Genomic DNA, 17,455 nt, shown 5'->3' on the forward strand with positions numbered 1-17,455 from the left:
GGGAAGCCCGGGGGGGGGGGGTACAGTTTGCTCAAAGTCACGCAGCAAGTGGAGGAGCGGCTGCCTCCAGCGGTTGCCCCAGACCCGCGCGGAGGACCCTGCATGAGGCGTGGGCTGCGTGTCTTCCCGGCCAGATCCTGCAGCTGCTGAGAGGCAAGCTGGTGGTGGGCCACGACCTGAAGCACGACTTCCAGGCGCTGAAAGAGAACATGAGCCACTACTCCGTCTACGACACGTCCACCGACAAGCTGCTGCAGTGGGAAGCCAACCTGCTGTCCCGCAAGCAGGTGTCCCTCCGGGTGCTCAGCGAGCGCCTCCTCGGCCGCCGCATCCAGGTGAGCACCCCCTGCCTTCCCTGGGCTCCGGGGGGGGCCCCTTCCCACCACAAGGCTCTCACGTCCCCCAGGGGCTCCAGAACCCCCACATTGGGCCCCAAAGATGCTCTGCCTTCCACCTGCCCCCCCCCCCCCCCCCCCCCCCCGCCCCCCCCCCGCCTGGGCTTGGGGGCAAGGAGGGGTGCTGTCTTTGGGCTTCCCTGGCCCCCGGCCTGGGACAAGGACCAGAGTGCAGGAGGCTTATTCAAGAGGTGACCCCAGGACGCGCTGGGAGAGCGAGGATGAGAGGCAGGGAAGGGAAGGCACCCAATGAAGATTTCTTGTGTGTGCTTTTAAACTCAAGGCAGTTACTCCATGGATAACTGGAGTTGAACCCCACTGCGGGCCTCTGGGCAATCCCACAGACCCCAGATTTATGCCGGGAGTGGAGGTATTGACAGCTCCCATCAGGCGTGGCTGCTGTCGCTCCCGGGGCCCCCCACTCCTCAGCACCTGTCATCTCCAGCAAGCCCCAGGCGAGGGCACCCAGGTGCTGGCGCTTGGGAGATCACCGACGTGGCAGGACTGAGGGCGGTGGGCCTGACACTAGCAGTTGCAGCTCCATGTGGGGGCCTTCCCGGTCAACAGCTATTTATCAGCACGTACTCTGCGCCAGGCTGGACGGGGTGCTGGAGACGCATGGCTGAGCAGGGCTGGGCCCTGTGCCTGAGCAACTCTTGGCGGAAGGGACGGTGGCGTATCAGCCCGAAGGAATGAAGAACAGGGGGGCGGGGAGGAGGGCAGGTGTGCATGAGTCCAAAGGGTGGGTCTTTGTGGAGGGGGACGGGGAGGGGAGAGCAGGAGCCCCAGCCTGAGGTATGAGGCACCCCTTGGCCGGGCTACCGGAAGTTGTGTGGGTCTCAGGGAAGGGGCCAAATTTGGGTCCCTCTGTCAGCCTCGTGGCACACAGGACCCAGGACAGAATGGTCAGCACCTGGATTCACTGAGGTTGCACTTCAGAAACATCGTTTTGACCTTTTTTTAAAATATGTGCCCGGTGCCCTGGAGCTCCCTGTGTCTGACAGCAGGTCTGCAGCGCCCCCTGTCCCCACCTGGAGGGCACAGCCCGGTGCTCCAGAGGCTGGAAGTTGTGCCTGGCCACGCCTGCGCCTAGGGCCCCGGCTCCGGGGCGGACAGCGGAAGCCAGGCCGGCCCCAGCCACCTGCCAAGTGCCGGCCATCAGAAGCCTGGAGAGACTCACCACTGACCCACCTCGGGGCCCTGGAACCCGGGGTGTGAGCGGGGAAGGCCCGGGCCACACGGGTTCTCTGCGTTCAGCCCCACCCTGTACCTGTGTCTGCAGAACAGCCGCTTTGGACACAGCTCGGTGGAGGACGCCAGGGCGACGATGGAGCTCTACCTGCTTTCCCAGCGAATTCGAGCCCGCTGAGGGCTGCCCACCTGGCCGAGCGGGACTGGAGCTCCCGGTGGCCACTTTTGCAGGAATGTCCCCAAAGTCTTTGTCCCTTCAAGACCCCCTTGCTTTTGGAAAATGCGTCTCTAGTAGTAAAATAGCTCTATATTTTTTCTACTCCATCGTTGGATACTCCTCTTGCCTTTCTCGGAGCCGGGTAAGGGTGATGGGCGCCGGTCTGTGTGAAGCTTAGTGGACAATCAAGACTGAGCTGGAACGGGGGTGGGCTGGGGGGTTGGGGGGTGGTGGTTTCCTGAATAATCTTGAATCCTGTGCATCCAAGAAGAAGCTGGAGGAACCTAGGTGGCACATAACTAAACCCTTGCCTCTGCCTCCCTTTTCCTGTTGCATTTACGCGCACGGGAGTGGCGCTCTGGCTCAGAGGTCCATTCGTGCCGGCTTGAAACGGGTGTCATGGCTCTGGGGAGCCCTGAAGCCGAGGTACAGAGCATGGTGACAAGTCATCCCTCCTCTTGTAAAATGAGGAAGCAAAGGTAGTGGATTTTGAAGTCAGAACTAGGTTGGAGTCTTGGTTCTGCCATTTAGTAGCTAGAGTTGAGTTACTCAGCTTCTCTTTAACTTCTCTGTACCTCAGTTTCTCCATCTGTAAAATGGAAAATTTTCTTTTTAAGGATTTTATTTATTTGACAGAGAGAGAGCAAGCAGGGGGAGCAGCAGAGGGAGAGGGAGAAGCAGGCTCTCCCCTGAGCAGGGAGCCCGAAGTGGGGCTCCAACCCAGGACCCTGGGGTCATGACCTGAGCCGAAGGCAGACGCTTAACCTACTGAGCCACCCAGACGTCCCCTAAAATGGGGGAATTCTAACAATTTATAGGGTTCTTGCGAGATGTCGCATACAAAGCCCGCAGCACCACGCCTGTCAGAGCGCAAGCCCCCAGCCGATGCCAGTAACGCGTGGTTACTGTCTGCATCGCTCACTGACGAGGAGGCCCTGACGAGGAGGCCCGGGGAGAGCACTCCGCTGCGGGAGCCTGGCCTCCGAGGGGGGGCAGGAGTCGAGTGTGGGGAGGGGTCCACATTAGAGCAGTGACTGCTCATTAGTCTCAGCTGTAGTGTAGTCATGTTAATCCGGGCCCGGGTACCTCTAAACCAGAGTTACACGAGGCGGAGGCAGCGGATTCCAGTCGGGACCTCCGCAAGTGATTCCGGCGCCTGGACATTGGGATCACCTGAGATGCTTTTTAAGCAACTCCCGTCCCTAAGCACAGTGTTCTCGCACTCGGAGCATCAACATCACCTTGAGGGTGCTGGACCCCACCCCCAGAATTGCCAGCTCAGCAGGTCTGGGCTGGAGCCCCAGAATCTGCATTTCTCACAGGTTCCCCGGGATCCTGCTGCTGCTGGTCCAGGACCAGGCTCAGAGAGCCACAGCGAAGCATCAGGGCATTATAAGGTGCGGCCACAGTTGAGAGCCCCTGGCTTACGGTCCGAGTACTGCCAGGGTAGACTCCTGCTGCCGGTCCAGCCTTGCCCCCTGCCATCTCCCCGGGCTGCCTGCTCATGCAGAGAGATGTCCACAGCCCCGGAAAACGGGTTCTAAATAGCCCCACTACATAGATGAGGGACTCGAGGTGAGGTTAAGGACCCAAGGGATTCAAGTCCAGGCCCCTCTGACCCTAAACTCGAGAGCTGTTCACTCAAACTGCATTATAATGGCAGGGCCTCCCATTTGCACACTGACCTCTGGGAACCCCGGGGGACTCCCTCCCACTTCTGGGAGAGTGGAGAGGTGCTCCCTCAGTTCTCTCCTGCCCCATTGCCGGCGTTGGACTTGCCGAGCTGTGACCTGGCCCTCCGCGGCTGCTTGCTTGGCTTAGACTGGCCACCAGGTGGTGCCCTTGGGCCGTCTGTCCGTCCCGGGGGGGGGGGGGGGCCTCGAAGGCAGAGCCCGCCGGGGGAACACTTAGGGGGCATGAGGTGTGAGGGGCTGTGTCCTTAAAAATGGCCAGGGGGCTGCAGCAGGGACCCTGTAGGCCACCCTCCCTCAGCCACTGAGCTAGAGTGAATTCCAGACCGGCCTGGAAGGTGAGGTCCGGCTCTCGGACTCCCAGGCCAAGGGCTCTTCCACGTTGAAAAGGAGGGGTGATTCCAGGATTCCCAGAGCAAAGGAGTCCCCCAAGGAAGGCTCTAACCCAGCTTTCGGCTTCCTCCTGGCTCTGGGTGCACGGATGCTGCCAGTGGGGAGGCACCCACCCCACCTCCCGGGTGGGCGGTGAGGTGTGGGTCAGGTCGGGGGGGGGGGCGTGTGCTGTGCGCCCTGGCCCCACTGGCGAGACCCCCCACCTTCTGCACAGCCAGTAGAGAGCACCAGCTTCAGAGTCAGGCTGACTTGGCTCACAGGTCTCACCTCTGAGAGAGCAGGTGCCCCTTCCTTCAAGTGGGCAGAGAAGAGGGTAGAGATGCCCAGCCCCAGCTGGTCGGGGGTAGGGACCCACCAACTACTGATCATAATAAAAATAAAGGCCCACCCCTGGGCTGCACCACTGGACTCCCAACCCCCCTGGGTCCCAGTGCAACTGGAGCTGTGCCTGCAAGTGTTGGTGTCATTCGATGAGTTTGTAAAGCACGGAGGAGAGGAAGGTAATGTTTGCTGAGCGGCTGCTTTGGGACAGACGAGTTCTGTCGTCCACAGCAGACCCTCTCCCAGCAGCCTGGGCCTGGTGAATGCCCAGGAGCCCCGCTCTTACCCAGGGGCTAGACTCGGCCTTGCACAACTTCTGCCTCAGTCTCCTCATCTGTCAAATGGGAATATTGGTCCCAATTCCCATAGCTACCGTGGGAGCAGATTGGGCCAGGCAAGTGAAACCGCCCGGCAATCTGCCCCAGCCTATACAGGCTTCAGATGGAATCTCCTTGCCCGGGGAGGCCTCTCCCTCCTGCTTTCCGGCCCTCAGTCCTGGCAAGGGCAGGTCGGACTCCACCCCAGGCACACAGGGAGAAGGCAGAGCTGGGCTTAGCATCGCCTTGCCTTCTGTTCTCTCCTTCTGGAGCCCTTTGGCTGCCCTGCTTTGCTCCCCCCGTTAGTTTCCAATCCCCACCTCCCCAACCCTGCCCCACCTTCCTTCAGACCCACTGCTGCTGGCATTGTCTCCTGCGCTGCCCTCCTGGGCTGGGGGTTGGGGGGCGCCCTTCCTCACTTTGTCCCTTCTCAGTTCACAGTGCACCTGCCCTGGGTGCCCTTCCCAGACCCTAAATACTCGGGGGGGGGTGTTATCTGTGCTCCAGGGCAGGAAGGCCAGGAGAGGGACTCCGCTGTCCTGGGTGGGAAGGTCCAGTCCCCAGAGACCATGATAGATTCCCAGCATAATGGCCGCTCGAGGAGGGCAGACAAGGAGCTTGGAGTGGTGGCGGTTTCTAGCAGGTGAAAGCGCTACCTGGCCCATGACATGTAGTCTCACCTGAGCCCACGGGAAGGTCCTGCTGCCTCCTCCTGCCCCAGGTGGGCTTATAGGGTGAGCCTAGAGAAGAAGAAGGGTGAGTGTGGGCAGGGCATCTTCTCCAAAGCTCACAGGCCTAAATGCCTAAGGGACCAGTGCAGGAAATAAAGGAGTGACTCGGGCCTGATGGGCCGTGCAGTACTGGGAACGCATGCCCAGCTGCACGGGGCAGGTGACACTCGGCCTCAGCTGATTGTGGCCATGCAGAAATGCTGCCCAGTGCCAGCATCTTCAGGACTGTGTCTGGCCCACGGGCCACCAGTTTGAGACCTAAGCTCTAGTCCACCTCCCACCTGACTCCTTTCAACCAGGGCCCTGGATACGTCCCAAGACAGAGACTTCACTGTCTCGAAAGCACTGCTCGGTGGGGTGGGGCGCCTGATTTATAAGTGCAGGCTTGCCCCACGAACTCCCACCCAGGATAAAGCCAATCTTGCTTGTACGTGGTGACCTGTCACCCACCTTCACATTATTGCTATGTTTCTCACCTCTACCCCGAGTCTTTGACTTTCCAGGTTATACACCCCCAATCTCTTCAATGGTTTCCCTTCTGTGGAGCCCCTCCTATTTCCCCTCTGTACCTCCCACGCACCCACCCCCCAGCCTGCCTATCCCTTCTCTGCCCACTCCCCTCAGCCCCATTCTCAGTGGATTCTTAGATGGGGAAAATGTGGGAAGGGAACCAGGGCTCCACTGGGACAAGGGAACAAGTGGCATCCTCCAGCCCAGGGCTGACTTGGGAAAGACCTGTACGTTCACACAGATCTGGCAGAATGCACAGAGACACCGAGGATGGGGTCACTTCTTGCCACCTAACCCCGAGGCATCAAGGAGCATTTTGGAGGTGGCTGGGAAAGACGGTCTCGGAAAGCCCCGCTCACTGGGCATACCTGAGTCACCTCGACTCAGGCCTGTTTGCTGCTGGACTGAAGGGATTGGAGAGCTCTCCGGCCCTTCTCAGACCCCTAGCCTTCCTGCCCTCCTTCGCCCAGCCTGGCCCGGCCCAGCCTGATGGAGGAAAGTGCTTCTGTTCAGGGAAAGGCTTCTCTGGCCTGGCCTGCTGTCTTCGGGCACTTGCCCAGCCTCTGCTCCCCACCACAGCCCCGTCCAAAGGCCTGCTGTCTTGGGGGGTCAGGAGCCAGCCCGGTCTGGTTCCAAGAGCAGTAAGAAGGCTGCCCGCTTCCTGCCGGGCGTGCTGTAGGCTGGGCCGGGCTCGGCCGCCAAGAGGCTTACTCACTCGTGGAACAATTTCTCCTCTATATGGAAAGAACATATGCTTTTCCTGCTGGGGAAAGAGAGGGTTTGGAGTAGCTTTGCCGAGACGTGTAGGAACAGGCAAACGTTGGCCTGGCCCCAGCACCCTGATTTCGAGCCATGTGCTGTGTGTTCGGTGGCAGAACCCCTTGGCCTCTGTTCCCGGGTGCAAGGGGAGGAGGCCCAGGGGATACGGGTCGGGACCTCGGTTTTAGGACCCTGAGCTAGTCCCTTGCTCAGGGCTGGATGTCCTCATCATTTTTCTTGTTCTGTCCTCCAGGGTTTAGGGCTCAGACAGAGGGAGTGGGACACAGCCTCAGCTCTGCCAGCCAGTTCCAGCTCAGCGACCGGCTGCCTGCCACTGTGTCCTCCAATGGGGGCTACAGCAGCTTTGCTTGGCTGACCCCCGCCCGAGACCCTCGGTCTGAAGGAAGAGCTCAGGCCAAGCAGGAGCAGGTAGGGCCTGGCTGTTCAGATCTCATCGCACTCAGGATGAGCTGGAGTCTAAAGAAAGCAGGGGCAGAATTAAAATAAAAATTCTTTCGATGTGAGCTAGCATCTTTCCTCTAAGGGACGGGAAAAGGCTGGAAGCAAGAGACCAAGGCTGGCACTGTTCTGCAGTGAGGAAAGCCCAGGAGCCTGGACCGCAGTGCAGCCACCGGAAGGGCAGGACCTGGCGGGCAGCGGGCTGGAGGCCAGTCCCGGCTCGCCTGTTTCCGGGCCCCTCCGAGGGTCTGGTTCCCGATCTGTCCCTGGGCCTAGTGTGAGGGTCAGAGTCAAGGACGCCAAGTGCCGAGCACAGACAGGTGCTCCATGAAAGATCGCCTCGAACAAAGCGGCACTAGGGCTCTGAGCGGGGCTGGGGGTGCTGGCGAGGGTGTGTGGGGGGCTCTGAGTCCTCCAAGAACGAGGCACCTTCTGTCCAGCCCTGTGGGGTCTGCCCCCTAAGCTATGAAAAGTTCCAACGCAATCCACGGAGCCTCGTGGGGTCCTTCCAGGGTCTTCGCAGTCTGGGCCGCTGTGACAGAACCCCGCAGACCAGGTGGCTGAAACAGCAGACTTTTATTTCTCACGGGTCTTCAGGCTGGGAAGCCCAAGCTCCAGGTGGCAGCCGATCTCACATCTGGTGAGGGCTCTCTTCCGGTGTGCAGGCAGCCATCTTCTTGTTGCGTCCTCGCATGGTGGAGACCGAGGCCACCTCTCTGGTGTCTCTTTTAAGGACACAGATCCGCTTCCTGAGGCGCCACACTCATGACCTGACTCCCTCCTACAGGCCCCACCTCCAAACGCCTTGGCACTGGGGATGAGGTGAAGGGCCCTGACGAGGAAGCTGAGGCACAGGGATGTGAAGGTACTTGGCCAGAGTCATGCAGGGATGCAGGACTAGGTTCGAGACTTGAATTCATCTTAGGGGAAAAGATGCTTGGGATTCATCACCCGTGGAGGGGAACGACACACCCGATCTCTTCTCCTTCTGGGGCAGCACAAGCCCTGTGCTGATGTGGAGAGCAAGAGTGTCCCAGGCCAAGGGGAGAGCGGGGTCAGGCCTCAGGGGTCCTGGCCTTCAGCGCCAGGCAGTGGAAAATGGAATTTAACTAATATTACTTGCATTTTCACGCCTCGCTGTAGCATCCCTCAGTTTAAAAGCCAACAAAAGGAAACCCTTGCTTCTGTGCCTTCCCAGCTATCGTCCCAGGCACGCTTCCTGCCGCAAGCATCTTGAACACCATCGGTACCCCACCCCCTCTTTCCTTTTTCTCCCCTCTCATTTGCTCTAAACCCCAAGTCTGCCGTCTCTTCCCACCTCTCCCTGGAAACTGTTCTCAACAGGTCACCAGTGAGCTCCATATCGGCGACTGCAGGATACCTTTAGGTTCTCATCGTATTAGATCTCTCCACATAATTCAACTTCTCTAGAGCGAGTTTCCTCTCTCCTCCTCTGCGGTTCCTCAGGGCGTGGGCCTCGACCATCTTGTCCCCGTGCACTTTCTCTCTCTCGGTCAGTCTGACGGCTTTAAGACTCCAGTCAACAATTATTTAGTATGTACCTGGTATGTGCCAGGCACTGTTCTAGGCACTGGAGAGAAGAGAAAACAAAACATTTGGTTCCTGCCCTCCTGGAACTTACATTCTAGTACAGGAAATGGATAAAATGCAAATAAATATATAATATCATGTCAGCCGGCGATAACTTCACTTACATACACTGTTGAAGAGATGGGGGCGGATTAATAACATGGAGGGGCTTAAGTTTCAGATAAGATGGTGGCCTCACATGGGCCAAGAGAGGATTTTTTAGCTGTGTCTTCCTTCTCTCACAGATCGGAGGTGGAGTATTGCTCATCCCATCATTGTTAGAAGGCAGGAGAACAGAATGAGCCAGGGGTATCACCCCAAACCCAGCTGGGGAGGGGCTTTTTATGAAAGAGGATGGTTGCCGCTCATCAGATAGAAACGTAACCGTAAGGGCTCAGGGTTGCAGGGAGGTGGGTAGACCCAAGGGGACAGCGAGTAATGACCCCAGCGCTGCTGCAAACTCCATTCAGAGGTGGGCCCCCCTCTCGGCTCACCTGAAGGAGTATGTGAGGGGGACTGGTGTCCTGTCCCCAGAAAGACAGAGCTGGCCAGGGCAGCTGATGGCTCCCAAGAAAGACAACGGTGAGCTTGCAGGGAAGAACACGGAGATACCCGAGGAAATTCACTCCTGTGCCAAAGGCTGCAAAACTCACCTAATGGGAAAAGACCAAACAGGAACTTTAATCATAATAAAGATCTACCAGAGACAATAACAACACACATATCAGACGAAGGACTTGTATCTAGAATATATAAAGAACGTTTGCAACTCAAGAAGAATTTTATTTCTTTTAAAGATTTTACTTTTAAGTCCTCTCTACACCCAACATGGGGTTCAAACTCGCAACCCCGAGATGAAGAGTTGCACGCTCCACTGACTGAGCCAGCCAGGCACCCCAGAATTTTATTCTTATTAAAAGCCCAATTTTAAAACGGGCAAGATTGGAATGAATGCTTTCCCCTTTCCCCACCAAGATACAAAAATGGCCAATGAGACCATGAAGCATACAATGTTATCAGTCAGCAGGGAAATGCAAATTAAAAACACAGGATACCACGACACAGCCATTAAAATGCCTGAGATGTAAAAGTCTGACCGTCCCAAGTGTTGGAGAGGATGCAGCACAAAGTCTCGTACTCTACTGGTGGGGAAACCAAGTGGTACGACCCCTTGAGGAAAACAGTCTGGCAAGTTCTTTTGAGAGGTGCACGTCTACCATTTGACCCAGTCATTCTCCTTCTAGGACTTTACCCGGGAGAAGTGAAAGTCTCTGTCCATATAAAGACTTGAATGCAGGGGTGCCTGGGTGGCTCCATCAGTGAAGTGTCTGCCTTCGGCTCAGGTCATGATCCCAGGGTCCTGGTCCCAGAGCCCCACATCCGGCTCCCTGCTCAGCGGGGAGTCTGCTTCTCCCTCTGCTGCTCCCCCTGCTTTGCTCTCTCTCTCAAATAAATAAATAAAATCTTGAAAAGAAAAATAAACACTTGTACGCAAACATTCATAGCAGCTTTATTTGTAACAGCCCCAACCTGGAAACAACCCAAATGTCCATCAGCGTGTGAGTGGGTGAACGAAGTGTGGTTTACAGCTACAAGAAACATGAACGAACTGTGAGGACACAGGACCGAAATAAATCTCAGAATGAGTATGTTGAACAGATGAAGTCAGACGAGGAAAGAGTCCACACTGCATGGTTCTGATCACATAAAGTTCTAGAAAGTGCAAACTAAATTGATGGTAACAGCAACACAGCAGGGGTCACCTAAGGACGGGGCACAGGAGGAAGCAGAAGTGACAAGCAGGAATTAAAAGGGACATGGAGGAGCTTCTAGGGGTGATAGATATGTTCATTATCTCAGCTGTGGTGAGGGTCTCACTGATACAGGTTCTAGTCTATGGAGCGGCTTGTAACAACCGAAATCTGTGTCTCATGGTTCGGGAGGCTGGGAAGCCCAAGATGAAGACGCCAGCAGATTCAGGCTCTGGTTCGGGGACAGCAGTGTTCTCACGGTATCCTCACGTGGCAGAAGGGGTGAGCCTGCTCTCTATGGCCTATCTTATGAGGGCGCTAACCCCATTCTGGTGGGCTCCCCATTCATGACCTAATCCCCTCCCGAAAGCCGCACCTCCAGATACTGTCATATTGGGGATGGGAGGTTTCCAGCCAGGAATTCTGGGAGACACAAACACTCAGTCCATAGCAATAGATATGCCCAACTTGATCAAATCGCACCCTTTATGCAGAAGTTTGTCGTGTACCCCAACAGAGCTGTTAGGGAAAAAAGAGAACAAGAGTAGAGAAGCAATGGGCAGGAGGGAACAGGACGTGGCAAATTGGAGAGTAGCCTGGAAATCTGAGCACGGAGCAGTGAAATCCCTAGCACCTGCCCGAGGCACTCGTCCCAGTGGAAAACGGTAGGCTTCGGCTCCAGGGAGGCGCACCCAGAGACGCTCTGGACTGGGAAGATTCTGAAGAGTGACACCGCTCACGTCTGTCCACCTTTCCGTACTCCACCCCCAAAATGCTTTCAGTCAGGATTTCTCTCTGAGGAAACTGACCGAGCCAATGGCAAAGACCTACAGATATTACCGTCGGGGCTCGCAGTGACCCAGCTGGATCCCTGCCTCGTTACCCCACAGTGAGGCCCACAGTCAGCAAACAAGCCCTTCCCACTCCCAGAAAGCAATCCCAGTGAGGCCTTTAGCGTCTCGCTCAGCAATCTGAGGAGCCCGCAAAGGACGGATCACTAGGCCTTTGAACAAAGGGTGTCTACCTGAAAGTTGCCCAAACGAACAGAAGGTGAGAAGCAAGAAGGAATAAACCACAACCCAAGGAGGGACGCCTGGCTGGCTCAAGAGCACGTGACTCTTGATCTCAGGGGTGTGAGTTCGAGTCCCACGTTGGGTGTAGAGAGGACTTAAAAATAAATTTTTTAAAACACAAAACAAAAAGACCACAATACAAGAAGGAAACTTAAAAAAAAAAGTAATTAACATTCTCAGAAAACTAAGAGAAGGCATTGCATCTCCAAAGTAAAGAACAATATTTTATGTTATTCTTCCCAGCCTTACTGAGATCTAATTAGCACACGACATTGTGTAAGTTGTAAAGGGTACAACGTGATGATTTGATACAGGTGCGTGTTGCAAAGTGATTACCGCAAGAAGGCGAGTTAACACACATCCGTCACCTCCCATAGTTACCTTTTGTGGCAAGAACATTTCAGACTCGCTCTCTGAGCAGCTATCCAGTATTTCATACAGTGTCATGACCAATAGCCGCCATGCTATACGGTGGATCTGCAGAACTTACTTATCACCCGAGGTGTTTCCTTCCTTCTCCCTTTGACCAACATCTCCTCCCTCCCTCCTACCTCCTCCCCACCTCGGTCTCTGGTCCCCACCGTTTCTGTCTCTGATTCTGTGAGTCTGGCTTTTTTTTAGATTCCACAGAGAAGTGAGATCATTCAGTATTTGCCTTTTTTCTCTCTGACTTCTCCACAGGAATACTCTACTCTGAAGTTTTGACAAACGCCCGTATACCCATATATATCCAGATAACCCACTCCTCTGGACATGTGAACGTTTTCAGTGTTCCAGAAAATTCCCTCATCCTCCCTCCCCAGGAAGACCCCCTCTCCAGCAACCACTGTGCTAACGTCTACCTCCGTGAGTAGTTTTGCCGGTTCTAGAATGTCCTGTAACTGGAAGCAAACAGGAGACGGCTCTTCGCGCAGCTCAGTATTTTAGAGATTCACCCGCGTGTTGCGCGTCTCCAGTTCATTCCTGCAGTGATGGGAACGTTCTGCACCATCTGATACAGTTCCCGCTCACGGCATGCCGCGTCCGAGTACTTGGAATGTGGCCCGTGGGCCTGAGGGACTGAGTTGTTAAATTCTATTTAGGTTTAATTTGTTAAAAATGAGAGAGCCACTCGTGTTTCCCGACTACAGCTCCTGCAGCAGACAACGCAGATAAAATTAAAAAACCACTGAAAGAATGAGGAGGAGAAACCAGTCAAGCTATGGCAATAGTTGGACTATGAATGTATTCCTCTCGGCCATGGGCTGATGAAGCCGCGGGGAGTGCAGGTGGTCGTAAGACCCTTTACCATTTTTGTCTCTATTTCTTGTTTTGAGCCCCCCCCCCCAAGTTGGATTGTTCACACTGTCTGATAACAAATAGACATATTCTACGATGTACCTGACTGATGTCATCCCCTGTCATCATGATTCCTGTGTTGGGTGTTAAAAACCATTTCTCACCTTTGGAACTCAGGGTCAATATTTGGGTGATCCATTGGATAGAAGGCAAGACGTAGTAAAGGGCCCCTGCACACTCATCATCTATGGTCCCTTGACCCTGGGCTTCTCTCCAGCTACTGCCACACCCCACCTTCCCCTCCCAGCCAGGACTTACCCCCAGAGAAGCGTGATTTACTGTCTTCTCCTTCTCCCTCTCCAATGCACTGGCTTCTGTCCTAAGGACTTTGCTGGAAGAGCTCTAACCAACTCTCTCTATGGCCTTCAAATGGTCAAATCCAATGGACTGATTGATTTTCAGGGCTTATCCTCTGCAGCATTTGACAGTGTTGGCCATCCCATCCTGGAACTCTGATTTTTTAGGACACGAGCCTCTCCTGATTCTTTCCAGCCTGCTACCTACTTCTCTGAGGTTCTTTCTCTGCCCACCCCTTCAACAGCCATGTTTCCTTCAGCTCTCCCTCCTCAGCCATGCCCACTTCTCACTCTGCTTAGACTCCCTGGGTGATTTTACTTTTACCTTTCTCGTGTATTTTCATCTTGGCTTCATGATTCCATCCATCCATCCATCCATCCATCCATCCATCCATCCATCCAGTCACGTAAGCCAGAAACCAGGGCTTACCTTGGCCCCTCCTTCTCTCTTTCACTTCCACGTCCAAACATTCTCCAAATCCTAAAGATTCCATTTTCCAACCATCTCCTGCATTCACTGGCATCTTCATTGCCTTAGCTCGTGACCACACCATCACTCTCCTGGGCTATGTAAATTTTCTTCCACTGGGCCCTTCCCCATAGTCTCGCTTAGCTTCACTCCTTTCTACTTTTTTTTTTTTTTAAGATTTTATGTATTTATTTGAGAGAAGGAGGGAGAAAGAGAGCAGGAGTAGAGGGGAGGGGAAGGGCAGAGGCAGAGGGACAAGCAGACTCCCCGCTGAGTGTAGAGCCCGACACGGAACTTGATCCCAGAACTCCGGGATCATGACTGGAGCAGAAGTCAGACACTAAACCAACGAGCCACCCAGCCGCCCCACTCCAAAAGCTTTGAATCTCGTGTGGCTTGACTCAAGGCTGCAGGGGTACTGCTCACAGGTTCCAGCAACAGCAACAGCGGTAGCCCCTGATGACCCAGAAGCTCTCACTACCTAGACTCCTGGCACTTCCTAGCTCCTGTTATTTTCCAGATCTCATTCATAAGGCTTTTTCTTTTTTCTCTTCTTTTTTTTTTTTTCTTTCAGGTCTGTGAGTTACCGGATATTCTTCAAAGGAGTCCCTTTTCTGTTAAAATTAGCCCAAATCTATTTCTGTTACTTAGAACTGGGAAGATGGCTCTAAAATCCAGACTCATTCATAAGGCAGTGAGTGGCCTCCACCTTCCCCTGCTTCCCCTTCTGCCACGGTCCCCCTGCACCGTTTGCTCCAGCCTGCAGAGTAACATGCCATACCCCGAACACCCCACACCTAGAAAATTTCCTCCTCTTCTCCCCCTTTGAGTCTCAACTTTGCCACTTCCTCCGTGAAGCCTCCCCTGCTGCCCCAGGCACTCCACCTTCCGGTGGGGGGGGGGCCTGGTACCCCCCATCACGTTTTACTGAAACTGCTCCCTTATGTGTCTAGCCCTCCAAAGTGGGACTAAGCACAGCCTGGCACACAGTAAGTACTATGCTCAGTCAGTGCCCCTCTAAGCCTGGCTCCTCATCCCCCAAATGGGGATAATGACACCAAGGTTTTTGGGGTTTTTTTTAGATTTTAAAAGAGATTTTGAGAGAGAGAGAGCACAATCGGGGCGGGGGGCAGGGGCAGAGGGAGAGGGAGAAGCAGACTTCCCCTTGAGCAGGGAGCCTGACTCCAGACTTGATCCCAGGACCCTGAAATCATGTCCTGAGCCAAAGGCAGATACGTAACCGACTGAGACACCCAGGCGCCCTGACACCAAGGTTCTTGCTTACAACCTGCAGAAGACATCTCTTAAGCACGGATGCTAGAAGGATGCTGGGTAGCTTGGAGAATTGCCAGGGAGGGACCAGGCTCAGCTCGGGCTCCGACCGGGAAGGAGGGGCAGCCAGGGCTCAACCAAGGGCAGGCTGGTCCAGGCACCAGGGTACCGGCTCACGCTGGACGCTACGGCAGGTCCCAGCAGAGGGCGTTTTGCTCTGATCTTGTATTTGCGTGCCACCTGCCGCTTAGGTGTGTCCAGTCCCACTTTTGGGGGCAACTCAAACACTGACCTGGGTTTTTAGCTTCTGATGGAGAGTGAGGCCCCGTTTCCCACCAAGACTCACATAGTGGGGACATCCTCAAATACGGGGGCGGGGCAGTTCAGGTGCTCCAGGTTTTCCCTCAATCAAGATGTCCATTGCACAATGCCAGAGGGTTGTAAGGAGGATTAAATGAGATAATGCATGACCGAGTGATTCTCCAATATTTCCCCTAAAGGCAGAAGGGATGGAAGGTGTCCTGGTCAGGAGGTCCAGCCTGGAGCCTTGGGCTGCCTGCTTGTGTTATATTCATTCAACAAACACTTGCCGTGGAGCTGGGCCCTCTTCTCAGTTATGGGAAACACATCACTGAACAGAAGAGACAAAACTCTTACTTAGTGGATCTATATTTTAGTGTTTGTCTTTGAAGCCTTGTATCTTACTTGAAAGTGAGTGCAGACTTTTGCATTCTGTTTTGTAACGGGACCATAATAATACACGCATAACATACAGGGCTTATTTCAATATAGAAATATAGTAATGGTGGCCGCCCTGCTATTTGCTTGAAGATACAGAAAACTGTGTCTTGGGGCGCCTGGGTGGCACAGCGGTTAAGCGTCTGCCTTCGGCTCAGGGCGTGATCCCGGCGTTCTGGGATCGAGCCCCACATCAGGCTCCTCCACTAGGAGCCTGCTTCTTCCTCTCCCACTCCCCCTGCTTGTGTTCCCTCTCTCGCTGGCTGTCTCTATCTCTGTCAAATAAATAAATAAAATCTTAAAAACAAAAACGGAAAAAAAAAAAAAAAAAGAAAACTGTGTCTTTATGTGCCTGTGTTTGGGTAAGTTCTGGTTGATACCAAGAACAAAGCTTAAACCAAGTTTGTGGGGGGGAGGGAAGGGAAGCTGGGGAGCCCACGCCCCATTGGAGTGGGGCAGAGGGTGAGAGAGATGTTCGAGGGATCTGGGGCCTCGCCAGCCTCTGCCGGGGTCCAAAAATCATCTGGAAGCCCCTCCGTCTGCCTGAGGCACCAGAAAGAACCACACACTTTTCCTTGTAAGGGGTTCACATAAAGAACAGTCCCAGGCTGGCAACGAGAGTGCTCTTGTGGGCCAGTGGTTCGGGGCTGACGGGCTGCTGGCCCCTGGATCAGCATGGACTTGGACCACCGCGGTCATCAGGCGGCCCCGGGGGATGGTGGGCTGTGGGCAGCAGTGGGCAGCCCGGAGCCCGAGGGGCGGGCAGGCTACAGCCAAGACAAGGGGAGTGACCTCCCTTGGCAGGAGTGCGAAGAGAGTGGCGGTGGCCCTAAGGTTTGTCAGGGCCAGATGGAGGGTGGGAAGGAGGCCCAGAGGGACCCGCCCACCCCACGAGCAGCCTGGTTGCCCAGATGGGTGGTTTTGGAGGGCTTTGTGGCCTAAGGAAACTCACTGTCCTTCCCAGGCAAACCACTGGAGGGATTTATGAAAAACAGATGGTGGTTGGCGCGGGGTGAGGGGATTGGGGTTGAACTGAGCTTTCCCTCCCCTCCCACCCCAGGTCAGTAGCAGACCCACGAAAGACCAACTGGGGTGAACCCTCACCAGCCCAGCCTGGCTCCAGGAGAGACCCTCAGGTCAGAGCTCCAGAGCGAAAACAGGGTCCCCGTGGACTTGCCACGGTGTGGCAGTTGTGGACAAAAGAGCGACGGGAGGTAACATGTACCGTGTTCACGGCACGCCAGGCACTCCTGGGGACTCACTGTTCCTCCCCGCAGTCCTCTGGATGGCATATGCATTGTCCCCGTTTTCACAGGCACAGAGAGGTTAAGTAACTGGCCCAAGATCACAGAGCTAGTAGTAGGTGGGCAGAGTTGGGCTTTGAACCCAGGAAGTTGGGTTCAGGAGCTTAAACCTTGCCTGGCATTGGTCTTGCACTTTTTCTCAAGAGGAAGAGGGCACTAACTATCTGACTAGGTGATTTATTACCCCATTCATTTTATCTTCAGGGGTATCACTATTGTCATCCGCATTTTATAGATGATGAAACTGAGGCTCAGAGGGTACATCATGGAACTTGCTCAGGGTCATACGGTTACACCCTGACAAATTAGGGATCTGAACACAAGTCTGTCTCACTGCAAATCTCCACACATAATAGCACCTCAATAAACGCTGAGCCCCTCCCCTCTTCTCTGAGTCCAGGAGTCTGTCCCGGACCCATGTCTGTCCCAGTCTCGCTGCAGTGCCCCACCCAGGGGTCCTGCACAGCGGCCTCATCTCAGCCAGACCACTTCCTGTCGGTGAGCCAGCCAGAAAAAGCCAGAAGGAACGCAGACCTTAGACAGGGGCTGATTGGAGCCTCTGCTGCCCCCTCTCAGCCCACCCGCCTCCTTACAGGGACCTTCGGACAGGAGCCAGCCGCACACAAGGGCCGCATGGATC

General features: G+C 55.0%; 1 protein-coding gene and 2 long non-coding RNA genes across 5 annotated transcripts in view; 2 read left to right on the forward strand and 1 right to left on the reverse strand.

Annotated features, from left to right (window-relative positions):
* ISG20 (interferon stimulated exonuclease gene 20) overlaps nucleotides 1–1,910 on the forward strand; it is an 11,314-nt gene extending 9,404 nt beyond the window's left edge. Inside the window, exons 3-4 of one of the 3 annotated variants that reach the window (XM_040642776.1) lie at nucleotides 135–335; nucleotides 1,383–1,664. In XM_040642776.1, coding sequence (XP_040498710.1) covers nucleotides 135–335; nucleotides 1,383–1,613 — 432 coding nt within the window. In that variant the 3' untranslated portion in view covers nucleotides 1,614–1,664. The other 2 variants (XM_040642777.1, XM_040642778.1) reach the window with 2 other exon arrangements.
* A 3,875-nt stretch (nucleotides 1,911–5,785) lies between these two features.
* LOC103660172 lies at nucleotides 5,786–12,782 on the forward strand. The gene is made up of 2 exons (XR_567715.2): nucleotides 5,786–6,954; nucleotides 12,080–12,782. It is a non-coding gene; the product is annotated as an uncharacterized LOC103660172 (long non-coding RNA).
* The window catches only part of LOC103660171, an 11,934-nt gene continuing 1,467 nt past the window's right edge, over nucleotides 6,989–17,455 (reverse strand). The window contains exons 2-3 of the long non-coding RNA XR_567714.2: nucleotides 9,069–9,227; nucleotides 6,989–8,575 (exon numbers count right to left, since the gene is read on the reverse strand). This is a non-coding gene — a long non-coding RNA (uncharacterized LOC103660171). The remainder of the gene's footprint in view (nucleotides 8,576–9,068; nucleotides 9,228–17,455) is intronic.

The sequence above is a fragment of the Ursus maritimus genome, unplaced genomic scaffold, assembly GCF_017311325.1.
Source record: "Ursus maritimus isolate PB19 unplaced genomic scaffold, ASM1731132v1 scaffold_27, whole genome shotgun sequence".
Taxonomy (NCBI): domain Eukaryota; kingdom Metazoa; phylum Chordata; class Mammalia; order Carnivora; family Ursidae; genus Ursus; species Ursus maritimus.